The sequence below is a fragment of the Polyodon spathula genome, chromosome 28 (genome assembly GCF_017654505.1).
Source record: "Polyodon spathula isolate WHYD16114869_AA chromosome 28, ASM1765450v1, whole genome shotgun sequence".
In the NCBI taxonomy this organism is placed as follows: Eukaryota; Metazoa; Chordata; class Actinopteri; order Acipenseriformes; family Polyodontidae; genus Polyodon; species Polyodon spathula.
Window position 1 is genome coordinate 5,456,879 of NC_054561.1, and position 16,008 is coordinate 5,472,886.

The following is a 16,008-nucleotide window of genomic DNA, read 5'->3' on the forward strand; positions in this document are numbered from 1 at the left end:
TAACATATATTCCAGATCTTTAGCCATTGTTGACGTAAAGACTAAGGATGGGTTGGTATACCAGTTTTTCGGTTTATCTCGGTGTAGGTACGTTATGGTATTGACAACATTCTTTTTATTCTACACCGCAATTATTGTAATTCCTTTATACAACGGTTAACACATTTATCAACTGCAAACACGCTTCTTCTAAATCAAGCAATAGTACTTGCAGCCTTAGCAAAGAGTCTGGGGAAGATATTTTTGTGAAATATGCTGATACTGTATTTTGATAATGGTTTGAAGGTCTCTGTCAACGACACAGAACACACGTTTCAGTTGCTGCGGCACGTTACCCAGAGACTGCTGCGCCGGCTGCTCTTGGCTGCTGTCTTTATGACGTCACACGCAGCTTTTAGAGAAACCCCTTCTCCAAACCTTGCAGCATAGCACACATTTTAAACGTGCTAGATTTACATTTGTCTGGTCAGTTTAATGTAATTGATTAACATTAACTTTATTGTAAAATGATACATCACTTATCACATCACGGATTTAGTACATTATGTTTGTTTAAATAATTGATTTATTTATTTAATATAGCGTTGACAAGGCTGTCCACGGCTTCACTGAATAATGATAAAATGTCGTTCGCCAGATTTCTGTGGGTGTTGAGTGATGTCTACAGCGCATCTCCGTGATTCTGTGCAGCACTGTGCAGAACTGTGGAAATCTGCGCTATAAGAACACAACCAATGTCTCAATTAAAATTAGCACAGACCCACGACTGCAGCAGGATAGCCTACTTATTATCAACGTAGTTCTGTAGAATTATTATTATTATTTTTTACAAACTCTGTGTAATAATTATAATCATTGTAAGCTTACTTGTACAATGCCGTGACATGTAGCTATAAATCCAATAACACGTTTTACTATTCAAATCCTATTTTTTTCGCTATACATATTTTATTTAGCCGATTCAAAAAATAAACAACTAATCTCTGCTCTTAAATAATAACCTGTGGCTGTGGTACATGTTTGTGTTTTAAGCAACAAGACCAATCATTTCCCAATTCTATTTACCATCAGCTAAACAAAGCATTTATTTATTTATTTATTTAATTTTACACATTAAAATGTTAAACAACAGCAACACATACTTTTGAACAAATAGATCTTAATACTGTTATATTGAGATTGTACAACTTCATTTTTTTCAATTGTCTTTATAAAAAAGAAACGCAATGGCATAGTAAAATACTAAACGCCAAATGTTTAAATCATTTCATGAAAGGAAGTGTGTTTTGTTAGTTTTATTTTTTTGAATTACAGTAATTTGAGTGATTTACATTATTCTTTCTTCATTTAAGCCTTTATTTTATAACTTGCATGATGTACTTATAAAACCTGCAGGGTTGGGGCTCTCCTGGACTAGGGCAAAAGCTGGTACCAAGATCAAACTGGTAGAAGAGAATCAGTCATTTATGATAGACTCATTTTACAGTGATGGAAATCAGTGTATAGCAGTTTGATTCACTCCTGTTTTACTGTTACCTATACACTTTGGCTAATCAGCATAATTTTAAACACTTGAAATGGGGATACTGCTATACAATTGGAATCTTATTTCCATACCTGGTTTATAAATGGAAATTACACAAAAACATGCATATGGTAATCTTTGACCATGGAGTCAGCCCCAGTCGGATATTGGAACAACTGGTTTCAGATGGAAGCGTGTCACTTTCTTAGGAAACAGTGCTTGGGCAGGGTGAGAGTGTGGAGGAGGGTGCAGACTGAGAGAGGGGCAGGAGACTTACACAACATTGCCAGCGTAATGTCGGATCCTGAAGTCACGGTCAAACTCCAGGCTTTTATCGGTGGGACAGAGCTGTGAGTGAAAAAACAATCAGAGTTAGTGGATAACAGTTCAGACACAGAAATAAACCGTGTTCCTCAAACCCAACTGCACTATAGACAGAAGCAGAGAGAACAATAAACACACACTCATTACACTGCCACTGCAGAACCCACTTCTTAGCCCAGAACAGCGGTTTTCAAACTGGGGTACGCAAGCTCTTGTTAGGGGGTATGCGAGAAAAATCCTGTAATGGCAGACAACGCATGTTTTTTTTTTTTTAAATCAGGCTGTAGTAGTACTTTGTGACTTAGCAATTGAATCAACAATGCTTCATCTCCTTTCAAATAAAACTACAGCAGTATTGGTGTACGTTTCCTTTCTGCTCGGCGATGTTAACTCTATAAACACCCAGCCGACTGCTGACGGGGCGTCGAGCGTCTTTCTGTACTCCTGAAAACTCCATGTCAGTGCCAGTTTGTTTTCTAGGCCTGCTTTGTGTGCGTGGGTGTAGTTTTTGAACGTAGAGTTTTTGCTTGCTGCTCCCCAGGGACTCTCATGAAAACAACAGAGTCCTGGAACACAGAAAGAGTGCTTCAGGTACACAAGATCACCTGGGCTCTGCAGTTCCTGAAACACGTGTTTGTCAACACAAACGTAGGCAGGCAAGAGCAAGATTGCTTTGGAGGGTTGTCATGGAAACAGCTCCCTGGTGTGTGCAGACTCGCAGTGTGTGTATTGTTGGGCTGCGGCTGGGCTGAGGCTGGGCTGAGGCTGGGGAGATCTAACCCAGCACTGCTGTGTCTCGGACAAGCCCTTGAGGTTTTAGGCTCAGATCTTTTCGAGAGTTGAGCTACACTGTGTGCTGTGGGCTGATCTTTGAAACCTCCCTGCAGTGCTTTGCTAGGGCATGAAGAGAGAGCGAGGGATGTACAAATTGTATCAATGTGTCTGATGGAGACAGGGGTTTCTGCAGATCCCCCTTAACAGGGGCTGACGCTCAGAAACATTGTGTTTGTGCTGACAGCATCGGGAGAGGAGAAGGATTGAAAGCACAGTGGACACGTGTATGCCAGCGGACGTAAACTGCTTGGAGGAGGAACAATTTCTGGAAGAAACAATGGTATTAAAATAACAGCCTCACAATTATTTGCGTGAAGCAACAGAATTCAGTTTGATTCCTGATGCGTCACACATTGTGAAGAGAATATAAGCCCTTGAGCTGAGTACAACATAGGTGGAGTTTCTAAAGGGACATTATTCTCTACTGCATCAGATGTCTGTAGGTGTCTCATCACACCCTGCACTTGCTATTGTTAAACTAGAATAACAGAAGTCTTCCAAATACTGACTAATAATAATCTGGCACATATTAAGTTGCTAACTCATCTTAATATTCTTAAATCAAAGCACCAAGAAGCTTGAGTGATTATCAAAATATACTGAACCATAATGCAACCTAGCACAGCTATGAAAGCACAAGGCCACATATACTTGAACGCTCTTAAATTCCATATAATCTTATATATTTAGGTTTTGGTCAGGTTTGCATACAAGGGTGTGGGCGGAGGAGTGTGTCTGTCCAATATCTTGTTTTTGTATATAGAATTGTTCCATCAAAAAAACTGACTAGAAGCATGACTGGCTGCACAGATAAAAGTGGTACATTTGAAGTAGGGTTTTGGGTCTATGAGTAGTTACAGGTAAAGGGCAAGATTGTCCACTTCCAGTGGTAAGCAGTCCGCCCCATTATTTAAGGACATGTAACATGAAGTCAAATGTCCTTTAGGAAAGAAAAATATGAAACAGTAGTTACAGGAAGTGGGATTTTAACATCAGTTTTTGACTTTGATCAATAAAATAAGCAAATGGGGTCACAAAAATGAAAGTCCAAAAGAGAGCCAACATAGGGCAGTACCAATAAGAAAGGAACACTGTATTATCATACATCCTGCAATTCAAACAAGCCTATCAGCTGGTAACACCATTTAGACATGGGTAACAACAAGACTACGCAGTGTCTTAAGAATACTGTAATTCCACGCCATCTTGAAACTATCACATATAGTGACTTGAAAATGCTAAATATAAAATGTCAACTGGCAAAAATCTTCTTTTTCATCACTGTCTTACAATATCCTGTACAGGAGCAAGATTCCACACCAGGTTTAACAGGTATAATAATGTAATTAACTACTTCATGGTCTGGATGGAGGTTTAATTGGTTCAATTAAACAACTTAGAACAGGGTTGGAACAAAGACCAGGACCGGAAGAGCCAACTTTGGCCACCACTGTCCTAGTACATCCTAAAAAGCCTTTTCTTCTTTTCCTAAATGTATATTTTTTTTACATACACAGTACATGTTTATTTTCTTTTCATGTACACATTTTTACAACTTTTATATAGTTTTACATCAGGAAAAATATATTATAAATACATCCACAACACATGAAATCAGGATTACATTAGTTGTGTATGCTTTGTGTTGGATGTTTCCTGGATTGTTGTTTGACTGGCTGTTAATACTGTATTCATGACAGGGCTCCCTTGAAAGGAGATATCTAAGTCAACTAGTGAAACAAATAAGATAAATTAAAACGATACACTTGGTAAAGAGATGCACCGTAAGACCAGCTACATCCCATCCACACACCAACAAAAACAGCACAAATAATCGCCTGGCCTGATTAACTGCAACACCTGTTGCATCGTCAACATTTTGAACCTCCTTCGTCTCACATATGGGTTGACCTGTCTGAGGTTCAGGATCGGTCTGAGGCCTGTGGCAGCAAATTCCTAGGGCTGCTGCTCAGCCTGCAGCTGTTGTTTCTGTGAGCAGCCGTGGGCCGGTTCCAAACACAAGTTGTGGCAGCGAGCGCAGTCGGCTGTGCCGGTCTTTGAGGCTACTGGGGCCTAGGGCTGGTTAACTTACTGGAGGTGGTCACTTGGGAAGTAGGCAATCCAGCTCTTAGTGGATTCCTGCGCACTGCAGCATTTCGTCCACCACAGGACCAAGCATATACCTTGGAGTGATCGGGGCATCCAACAGCGGTGCTTTGTCCCCGTCAGACACTCGTGCCTGGAAAGCCAAAGCTGTCTGCGTGCGGCTACCAGTGCAGCCAGGTTTCTACCTACAGCCTGCCCATTGAGCTTGGACACACGGAGCAGGTTCTTGTTAACCTAGCACAGTTCATCCAGCTGTTGTGGTGAGGGCCTGTGGTTCCCAGAAAGGGACCACGCAACGTATGCATGGTGTCCACTGAACTGGAAACAGCAGAAGCTGTTGCCGGACAGTCCTAGGAAGACTCGGGCCGCAAGGGGACAGGAGGCGCTGAACGTTCCACCAGTAATTCAGCGAGAACGGTTCCTTGATGGAAAAACAGCTGCCCAGAGCTTTTCCATCTGCTCCGAGTCAGCCGATCGCCTGGAATAGCGATTTCTTCCTTTTTCACACGGACGGGGAAGGAGAGGGAGAGCTCAAGGAGGTCCTAGGTGCATCGTTTGCTCTCCATTGGCAAAGAGCCATGGGGTGAGGAAACAGCCACCTCTCTAAGAGTGGGTGATGAAGAAGAGCGCTGAGCAGGAGTAAGGGACACAGAGAACTCAGAGCGGCTTGGAAAAAGGGGCACAAAACATACAGGTGCTGCCTCAATCTGCTTGCAGATATCGACTGAGCAGGTCAAGACCTGAGCGGGACCAGTTTGGTACCGGACCAGGTCGGTAGCAGACTGGAACCAGATTGGTACCTGGAAGGTACCAGGTCAGTTCGGTACCGGTTTGGTGTATTTAACACCTGTGTCGGTACTGGTTCAGAACCTGGTTGGCACCAGGTACCAGTTCGGTGACTTTAGCACCAGGTCAGTACTGGGCCTAGGGTACCAGTTTGTTGACTTTAGAACTGGGTCTGTATGGATACAGTGATTGCAAACAGAGAGGTAGTGATAGCATTACAGTGAAAGCCCTGGGCATGTCTGTTTGCCTTATGTCTGCCTGCTTATTATTATTAGCTCAGTCATTTCAGTTTTTCAATGCTAATGAAACTAGACACTAACCCTGGTACCACGCACAACATACTAAAAAGAGCAAAATGGTATTAGAGCAGTATACTGTGTATCCCAAATTCAAAATATTTTCCAAGGTTGTATAGCAATCTACACATAATTGAAGCACATGCTTTTAAACAAACTACTTGGTCTGTATGTGTATGATATTGGTTGCTGTATATTGCACACTCTCAGTCTGCCCTATAGTATGCTCTCCAGCAATGTAAAGTACTACTGCAGACATGGTCTAACCTCAAGCATTGTACTTTAGCGGACTGCTCGCTCTCAATCTCGGTGTCACAGGCTGGAACAATAGCTAGTCCATGTGCTGCCAGCAGCAGGTAGACAGCTTGCAAAATTAGCATTCGCTAATGGATTCACTCCCTGGGAGCCTGCAGTGGCTTTCAACACCTGTGCTTCCTCTCGCAGCCCATCTTTTCTGCTGGCCTGCAAGCTCTACAAGTCGTGATTTAAAGCTGCTTAAAAAGACACACTTAGAGAGGCCAAAGCAGTGGTTTAACGCACTAGCCTTTCACCTCTGTGTTAACATGTGAAATCAGTGATGCTTGATGCAGAGGCTGGTCCACCACTTTACCTAGTAGACTACTGTAATGCATTGATTGTATCCACCACTAACTAGTATTGTGTTATCTGCTCTCCAGTACATTCAAAATGGTGCTGCTCAAGTTCTTACCAAAACAATAGCCTGGCTCTATTTGTCCAGATTAGCTGTACCATCTGTGTGTTACAAAACTACCAATGGTCTCGACCCATCTTATCTTAATGATCCGTTATCTTAATGATCTGTTAGTGCTTCATACTCATTGCAGGTCTGACGCAAGTCCAGGGCAAGAGGACATTTTGTTTCTACACACCTTGCCAATATTATTTAGTCTTAAAACACATGTACAGTTAGACAGGTTACCCTTGGACCTCTGTTTGCTTGATCTGTCTACTTTCTAAGCATTATTGGATATTTTTCTGCCGTTTTATCATGCTGGGTCTTGCATAAGAATTTTATTCTCCCATTTTTTTTTTTTAATCTTTGTGTAGCAGTTTGCTGTGAATGTGCTGTGTTTATTGTTGTGTGTTGGAGGTATTAAGTAGAGAAGCATCAGGCACAGCTAAGGCCACCATGGTTCGGCACCACTCCCTTCTGGGTGATTGTTGGGAATCTCACACTGGCTGTTTTCTGCCTCTGCTCGGTGGATACAGACTAGTCTCTAAGGCATAAGCACCAATGCTCTCACCACAACACATTATCTCCAAACAACCCTACAGGTACATTACACAGAGTTCTATCTTCAATGAGATGTTTAATACTGGCACTTCAATGGCTGTGGAACACGCAACACAAAAACCTAAGCAGCCTTATTGGCTGACAATGACATCATCACCCAGTGCGGTATGTGAATCATATCTCCACTCGCATTTACTGAATCATGCTGCCCCCTGGTGGACACTGATATGCAGCACTCTTTTAACAGGAACACTAAGGAAAATTGAGGTCTACTGTTTGGTTCCATTTCTTCCTGCACACTCACTCTCTGATCTGGGGCTGCTCTGTGTATTTACCTTGCGGCTGGAGTAGTGGGCATGCTTGGCCAGCTTGCTGTTGAGCGCCTGCAAGAACATCTCGTCGGTCACCTTGCCCACGTTCATGCACGCCTCATCCAGGATGGCAAAGATGCCCTTATGCTGCTGCTCCACTAGGTCCACGATGATCTGGTTGTTGAAGTAATCGATCTGGCAAATAGACCAGGACTCCATTAGACACAGTGCACCTTCACTCAGGACTGCTAAAACAATTGAAGCTCAGAAAATAATTCCATATATTTTCCCCGCCATGCACATCCATTCTTCATTACATAGATCTCAAATACGTAGTTTTCATTGAAAAAAAAAAGCATTTTCCTTTTAAACATGATATCTGCTACTATACCATGTTAAAGAAATCTCTATTTTGTGTGAATACTACTAAGAGATTGGCACGTATGTATAAGCTTACATACACTGCATGCTTATAACTTGGATGCATTCACATCACCTCAAACTCAACCTCTAAATCTACTTTCCTTCTGCTTCCTCTACCTCCTCTGACCTCTCCATCTCAGTCTCCCTTGACTATAACTCTTTCTCCATCTCCTGCTAAAACCCCAGGTGTTATTCTTGACCCCTCCCTCTCCTACCCTCAACATATCTCCTCCCTGTCACGCACTTCCCACTATTTTCTCAGCAACATCTACTGAATTTGTCCTTTTTTCACTGCTTACTGCACCCAACTTCTGGTCCAAGCTATTGTATTCTCCAGACTGGACTACTGTAAATCTCTCCTTGCTGATCTCCCTGCTTCAGCTCTCGGCCCCCTTCAGCTCATTCAAAATTCCACCGCTCGTCTTGTATTCTCCCAACCTCGCTACTCTCATCCTACCCTTTTGCTTCACACCCTCCACTGGCTACCTATCTCTGCTCACATGCAATACAAGACCCTTTTTCTTGCATACCGCTCTATTCACCAGACTACCCTCTTCTACATCCAATCCCCCATGTCTCCCTCACCCCCTCTCCTCTGCTCCTACTCTACTGGCCGACTAGTCATGCCTTTCCTCCACTCTTCATCCTTCCGTGCCCGCTTCTTCTCTTCCCCAGCCCCTCTATGGTGGAACCATATACAGGAGAACTTCAGGACTGCTCCGTCTCTCACTGCCTTCCACTGCCTCCTCAAGACCCACCTGTTTAGACTGCACTTCCCCTCCTACTATGCACTGGACTTACCTGACGTAAGCAACATGTTACTGGATGCTCAGCTGATGCATTATCCTTGCACTGTCATGTCATTGTAAATACAGATGGTCTTAATGGGTTCATGGATTTTCACAAACTTATCTATATGGTTACTATAAAAGTGATAAAGTTATATAGTAATTCACAGGTATACTACTCTTTTGTAATAATGTTTCAATATGTACATGTTTGCTTCAATAAGAGCTTCCCCGCACTAGTCTTACTTTCTTTTCTCATTCAGATACAGATATAACCTGTACATATATCTATCTTCTCATAATATATACGTTACAAAGTTCCATGAACTACATCCACTATATGTAGATAAAGTGACATGTGGACAGACATGTTCCTCTTTAAATGCCAACCACACCAACAGTCCTGGGCATAATCTGACAGTATTTTGTAAAACTGACCTTAAGTTGAAATTTTAAAATGGTGTTTAGAAAGAATGTTTTTTTTTTGTTTTTTTTTTTATCACCACGCAATAACGCATTATTTTAATATAGTAATATACTAAAGATTCCTCATTATACCTCTATTATAGCCAAATTTGAGTTGTAAATGTCCTAACCAAAATGGTAACCAAGCATCATGAATATCAGTCTCCCTGCCCTGCAGTGCGTTGCGTTGCAGTGCTCTCCAGGGCATGTGTGCATAATGGCTATTATTTGTACTTGATGGGTGTGTGCTGTCCTTGTGGAAGTCAGTGCTCTGGTTTGCAGTGTCTCTTACATGTTTCCAGGGGATGCCCTCACGCTGGTACTCCTCCTGCTCTTGCCTCAGCACCAGCTGGATGAAGAGTTGCTGTAGCTTCTCATTGCAGTAATTGATGCAGAACTGCTCAAAGCTGTGGGGAGAGAGGGAGGACAGTATCACAGCACTGATATGGGCACACATTCTGGATGTGCAGCTCTATTTATACCCCAACAAGCATGCCTCTAGCCTGTCCTGAGGGACACCACTTTTAGCAGAACCAGAGAGCTGTTCAGTTAAATCTGGACTGTTAATGGCACATTGTTCAACACTTTAATGTGACTTGAACTTAGCCATTAGCTGCTCTCATCAGCTATTCATAAACCCCAGATCTGCAGATGACAGAGCTCAACCCGCCTCACCTGTTGTTCTGGAAGATCTCAAACCCATAGATGTCCAAGACGCCAATCACTGTGTTCTTCCCATGAACCTTTGCATCATAGTTCTTCACCTCAATGATGTCATTGATCCTTCCCACAATCCAACAGAAGAGACGCTCGTAAATTGCCTGAAGGTAGGAGGAGAGAAACTAGGGTGAGAAACAAACTAAACGATTCAAATTTGCAAAACTACCTGACCATACAAAGCACTGTAAACAAAAAAGCAGGTGACCTGGAAGAGAAATCTTATAAACAAAGAGAAAGAGCAAAGATGATCCAATATACAACAGAATATCAGCCTAGCTTTAACACTTTTACTCAGGTTGGTTTTAGAAAAATAAATAAATAAATGCAGTATAGTAAAACTGCAGTTCAGGTGCAGTGGTTGAGTCAGTGGAGGTGGGTGCGGCGCAGTGGCTGAGTCAGTGGAGGTGGGTGCGGCGCAGTGGCTGAGTCAGTGGAGGTGGGTGCGGCGCAGTGGCTGAGTCAGTGGAGGTGGGTGCGGCGCAGTGGTTGAGTCAGTGGAGGTGGGTGCGGCGCAGTGGTTGAGTCAGTGAGGGTGGGTGCGGCGCAGTGGTTGAGTCAGTGGAGGTGGGTGCGGCGCAGTGGTTGAGTCAGTGGAGGTGGGTGCGGCGCAGTGGTTGAGTCAGTGGGGGTGGGTGCGGCGCAGTGGCTGAGTCAGTGGAGGTGGGTGCGGCGCAGTGGCTGAGTCAGCGGAGGTGGGTGCGGCGCAGTGGTTGAGTCAGCGGAGGTGGGTGCGGCGCAGTGGCTGAGTCAGCGGAGGTGGGTGCGGCGCAGTGGCTGAGTCAGCGGAGGTGGGTGCGGCGCAGTGGCTGAGTCAGCGGAGGTGGGTGCGGCGCAGTGGCTGAGTCAGCGGAGGTGGGTGCGGCGCAGTGGCTGAGTCAGTGGAGGTGGGTGCGGCGCAGTGGCTGAGTCAGTGGAGGTGGGTGCGGCGCAGTGGTTGAGTCAGTGGAGGTGGGTGCGGTGCAGTGGTTGAGTCAGTGAGGGTGGGTGCGGCGCAGTGGCTGAGTCAGTGGGGGTGGGTGCGGCGCAGTGGTTGAGTCAGTGGGGGTGGGTGCGGTGCAGTGGCTGAGTCAGTGAAGGTGGGTGCGGCGCAGTGGTTGAGTCAGTGGAGGTGGGTGCAGTGCAGTGGTTGAGTCAGTGAGGGTGGGTGCAGTGCAGTGGTTGATTGTGTACCCTGCAGTGCGGTTGTCGGGGTACCTTGGCGAGGGCGTCGCGCCCGTAGCTGGCCTCCTGCTCGGTGTGCTGTTTGTCAATGATGTCGCGGCCCGTTGACACGGTGCGGTACAGCAAAGCCTTCTCCACGTTCTCCTGCTTCGTGAACAGAAGCTCACCCAGAACTGACACCAGCTTCCCATTCTCAATGAGCGTGACGTCCCCATCGCTGCCAAACTTCATGTTGCCCTGCGAGGGAGAGGACAGACTGGTCTCATGTGGAAGGCTGCTCTTCCTATCTGTCATAGTACAATATTTCAGACCTTCCAACCACCATTATTTCAATTCTGTACAAATACCTTATAGGAATCATATCCTAACCGCACAACCAAGACTTGAGGATTATGAGTGGGATAGGAAATGACTATGAAAATATATCATTTTTATCACAAGTTTTGGTTTAGATATATAATTCAAAATCAGAATGGAGCATTAACAGATTTATGTCACACATTGTGCCAACTTCCTAACTTCCCTTTACTGTAGCTGGACCTAAATCTGTCCCTAAGGGTTTTTCAGCAAGATTAAAAGCCAGGCAGTCACACTTCACTGGAGTACTGCAGGAGAGGCACTGCAGAGATACGACTCTTATTGCATAGCAATGTCACCCATTCCAGGTTTTAATACGAGTCTTCCATCCCTGCACTGAAACTCAGCCATAGAGACATAGACAGAATAGGGACTGTACTGACAAGGTGCAGGATAGCCGCCAGGATCTTGTAGACAGTCTGGATCTCCTCTGGGGCAAAGCCAATCACCTTCATGGCATCAGCCACGGCCTTGAAATCAGCAGCATCATTGATGGACGACTGCAGAATCAAAGAGCAGGAATGTTAGGAGAGAGAGAGAGATGCCACGTTCAGTGTTTCTGTGTGGGAGTGCACATCGTACAGTATGTGTCTGCATGGAAGAGTATTACTAAGATGTCTGTGTATTTACGCTTACTTGACTTACATTTATTACATACACAAGAAAGCAGTAATGTGTGTGTTCAAGATAATACGAACAGAGTTACATGAATATTTCAATTAAACATTTCTATGTTTTTTATTTTATTTTTTTACATAAATCCAGTTGCTATTTATTCAAACAATTCTGTGTTAGTGTACATACATTTTTGTTCTGCATTCTTTATCATTGTATTGGAAATAACCGTATCGTGTTCATTTTTATTATGATTCAAAGTTTTCATAAATGCATGGTGTGGACTATGGTACCCAACAATAGCTTGGGCCCCATATAATGCCTGTGCAGTTGCCTCCCACGCATGCATTGTTATCTTATTTTTTCCCTTTGACAAGTTCACTTAGCATGAAAGAACCGTTTCACTTTCCTGTGTTCCAAGTAACCAATGAAAGACATACTTGAAACTACCAGAAATTACTACAAATTCCATGCAAGTACTGATTCTGAATTTATTTAATATTTTTGTTGTTGTAATATCAAGTAAAGAAATTAACAAAAAGAAAAATTGCTTAAGCCTCCTGAAATGAGAAGTTACTAAGCAAAGTAATTTGATTTGATTTCTGTTACTATTAATTACAATGCATTTTTGATTCTACAAGCAGACTTTTTAAATTAATGCTGATACTGTGATTCTGTTTGTTAGAGTAATATGTTTTTGTATATAACAATGCAATGAACAGTATCAAATCTTTCCATCTGTTATCATTATTGCCTTGATTAACACAGCACAAGCTCCGACAGCTATTTATTGCTCACTGGCATTATGGACTACAGTACTTTTGTTATGTAGCACAGAAAAGTAAAAGTTCTCGCGACTTCGCTTCGGGGGAATGTGTGGGCTTCACCACGGTCAAACTAAATGTATAGTAGGGAAAAATGATCAACAGCAAAACAATAACGGACTTGACAGTGTCGACCCAAGGGACTTTTTCAGCCTGAAAAAAGAACCAAGGACCAGAGGTCACAAATGGAGATTAGACAAAGGGGCATTCAAAACAGAAAATAGGAGGGACTTTTTTACACAGGGAATTGTGAGGGTCTGGAATCAACTCCCCAGTAATGTGGTTGAAGCTGACACCCTGGGATCCTTCAAGAAGCTGCTTGATGAGATTCTGGGATCAATAAACTACTAACAACCAAACGAGCAAGATGGGCCGAATGGCCTCCTGTCGTTTGTAAACTTTCTTATGTTCTTATGTTACAAGTCAATACACTGTGTGTATATGCAATATAAACCTGAGCAGTTTGGACAAGCAAAGTTATATCTCTTAATAATAATAGGACACCTTACACACAATATATTGATTATGCATCACAAGAATACCTAATCAAGAATTGTTATTAAACATAAGTTATTTTTAGTTTAGTTTATTATTTATTGTGAAGACAGTGTTATCGCACCTTTAAATGTACTCACGCTACACTTTGCAACCGAATCAGAAACAAGCCTACCTTGACTTGCATGCCCACTTTGATATAGTTGTAGGCAGCTGGGTCCTTTTGAATGTGCAGGGATCGCAGAAGTTGTTCGGGGCCACCCAACACAAGCTAAAACACAGATAAAATATGATCCAACTGAATCAAGTGGGGGTAACCAAACACTGACATGAATCCAGTGCAGCAGATGTACCCCTCCAGGTTTTTGAGGCAATTTCCCTGCAGGAGAGTACAGCATCCCTCAAAGTACTTTATTCCAAGTGATGCCACAGTATTGTCTGTGCTTCATTTTTTTTTTCCCCAATGTTAAATATATATATATATATATATATATATATATATATATATATATATATATATATATATATATATATATATATATACACAAAAATAAAGCTACAATAAACTGTGTATCAATTAAATCATGTTAATAAAATGTCACTATTCAGTCATTGGCTTTAACGGTTCTTCATTTTGTAGCTTAGTGAAAGTAACGCAATAATGTGTCCTTCAGTGCTATGCTTGAGTTTCTTACTAAATCTGTTTACAGTAAACCTGGCCCATATTGGCTTTTGGCTTCTGGGCATCCAACAATGAGAGGAGTTGCTTGGGATTCTGGACATTACAGTTCATGAGAACACCTCTCAAGTACAGTGGGGTGATACTGAATCAAGCCTTCATTCATTCCTGGGACCACTGTACAAGTTAAAGGTCAGCCAAAGAAATACAGACCTGGTAGAAGGAGTGGAAGCTTCTCTCCCCCGACTGCTGGACGATTACCCTGGACTGAGATAAATAGACATATAAACCCAAAGAAACTGCCTGGATTTTACAGCCTGGAACCGCATGTAGTTAGTTACATTTAAACTTTGACAGTGCTATCCTTATTTTTTAGGTGTTTTATATTTGACCAACCACAGGTTGAAGTATATCATGCCTGTGAACCTGCCAATGTACCTGTATAAACATGGTGAAGTACAGAAAAAAGGAGATTCTGCACAGTGCCACTGCTACCCCTCTGCAGCACCCCCTACCTTCTCAAGCAGGTAGTTGCTGATGTGGCCCCCGATGGGATCTCCCTTGAAGTCGAAGTTGATGTCCATGTACTTGCCGAATCGGCTGGAGTTGTCATTGCGGGTGGTCTTGGCGTTCCCGAACGCTTCAAGGACGCAGTTTGATTTCAGCAGCATGTTCTTTACCCTACAGAAACACAAGGGTAAAAAGAGGAGGGTATTTTCAGTTCGAATGGACCCAAACACCACTGCCTGCAAATGTTTTGGAACTTTGACTTTGCATATATAGGGGGTGAACTGAACACTTAAAGATTCACTTTTATTTATTTATCTCAGTTTCAAATCTAAAGATTTATGTAAATATTTCTGTGCCAAATCTAACACCTTTCCCTGCAGATTTGCAGATCTTACTGCTTGTTTTTTCTATCAATATTGAGGAACCAAATCAAAAAGAAATCAAGCAACTACAATCCTCCCCAAACTTCTGCATAACACCCGATGTTGAATATATTTAAATCACTGCAGCATAAGAATGGCAGTTTTTAATATACAGATCTGCCTTTTGCAAAGCTCAGGACCATGGCAGCCTTTCTGATCACTTGTCTATTCAAATATTATCTTTGCTACCTTTGAATAGAATAGGTAGACTCCAATACCCAAGACCACCGCCTACATGTTTTTTTTTTGTTTTTTTAAATGAGTCTTGATGGGTCCTCCCTTTAATCACAGCACTGCACCCAATATCCTCTATATCCAGTTCATAATCCCATAGCCAAATCAATACCTTCTTGCTAGCTCTTCAAAAACTGCACTTGAACATACCATATATTAATTGAAAATGTAACATGAAGCATTGGGCGTCACTGTAAAGGTTTCTTATTTCGTGCTATCGATTCAACGTACTTGATTGACGGGTTTGCTAAGGATTTCAAAAGCCGAGGGGGGAGGGGTTTTGTCTGCCTGTCCGTCTTTCTGTCACTTTTGTTCTGCCTTATGCAAGTGTGGGCTCTTTGTTCAAAGTACACCATTCAACACAAGAGTGCACAGTCCACTGGGTAATTACCTTGATTGTGTAACGTGTGTAATTACAGATATATATCTCATTGTATTAAAAAGAAAAGAAGGTCTGGATGACGTCGCAAACTGCGGAGCTCAAAATGACTGCGACATCCAATGGCAGAACCAGACGTATCTGTAGATTATGAAGTGCAGCATACTACAGGTCTATTCACACTGGACGCGATCCGGTTTGTCCTGCGATAAAATGACACTACCTTTCACACCAATGGCGACAGATGCGCACAGTGTGATCGGCGACTCTCCTCTGGTCATTGGTCAGTTCCCAAGCTGCTGCACGACGACAAAAAAAAAAAAAAAAAAAAAGTCGCAAAAAGAAACCATCCTATTTTTCTTCGCATCTCACCAGTGTGGCCCCGTTAAAAATCGCAGGACGTGTCGATGGTTTGTATTAAAACTAAATGCTTTTAAAATACGATCTTAAAGTATATACAGTTACCAGTAGTATATTTATTGAATACTATTTTGAATCA

At 42.7% G+C, this 16,008-nt stretch overlaps 1 protein-coding gene across 5 annotated transcripts in view; it reads right to left on the reverse strand.

The window, feature by feature from the left end:
- The window catches only part of myo1d (myosin 1D), a 103,626-nt gene that overhangs the window by 48,299 nt on the left and 39,319 nt on the right, over positions 1–16,008 (reverse strand). For 4 of the 5 annotated variants that reach the window (XR_005947658.1, XM_041231595.1, XM_041231594.1 and 1 more), the window contains 9 exons: positions 14,480–14,645; positions 14,178–14,231; positions 13,461–13,556; positions 11,735–11,851; positions 11,028–11,231; positions 9,789–9,934; positions 9,406–9,520; positions 7,462–7,632; positions 1,803–1,873 (listed from right to left, as the gene is read on the reverse strand). Coding sequence is in view for 4 of the 5 variants with exons in the window: in XM_041231595.1 (XP_041087529.1) it covers positions 1,803–1,873; positions 7,462–7,632; positions 9,406–9,520; positions 9,789–9,934; positions 11,028–11,231; positions 11,735–11,851; positions 13,461–13,556; positions 14,178–14,231; positions 14,480–14,645 (1,140 nt within the window). In the remaining variant the exon portion in view is untranslated. The remainder of the gene's footprint in view (positions 1–1,802; positions 1,874–7,461; positions 7,633–9,405; positions 9,521–9,788; positions 9,935–11,027; positions 11,232–11,734; positions 11,852–13,460; positions 13,557–14,177; positions 14,232–14,479; positions 14,646–16,008) is intronic. The other variant, XM_041231597.1, reaches the window with a different exon arrangement.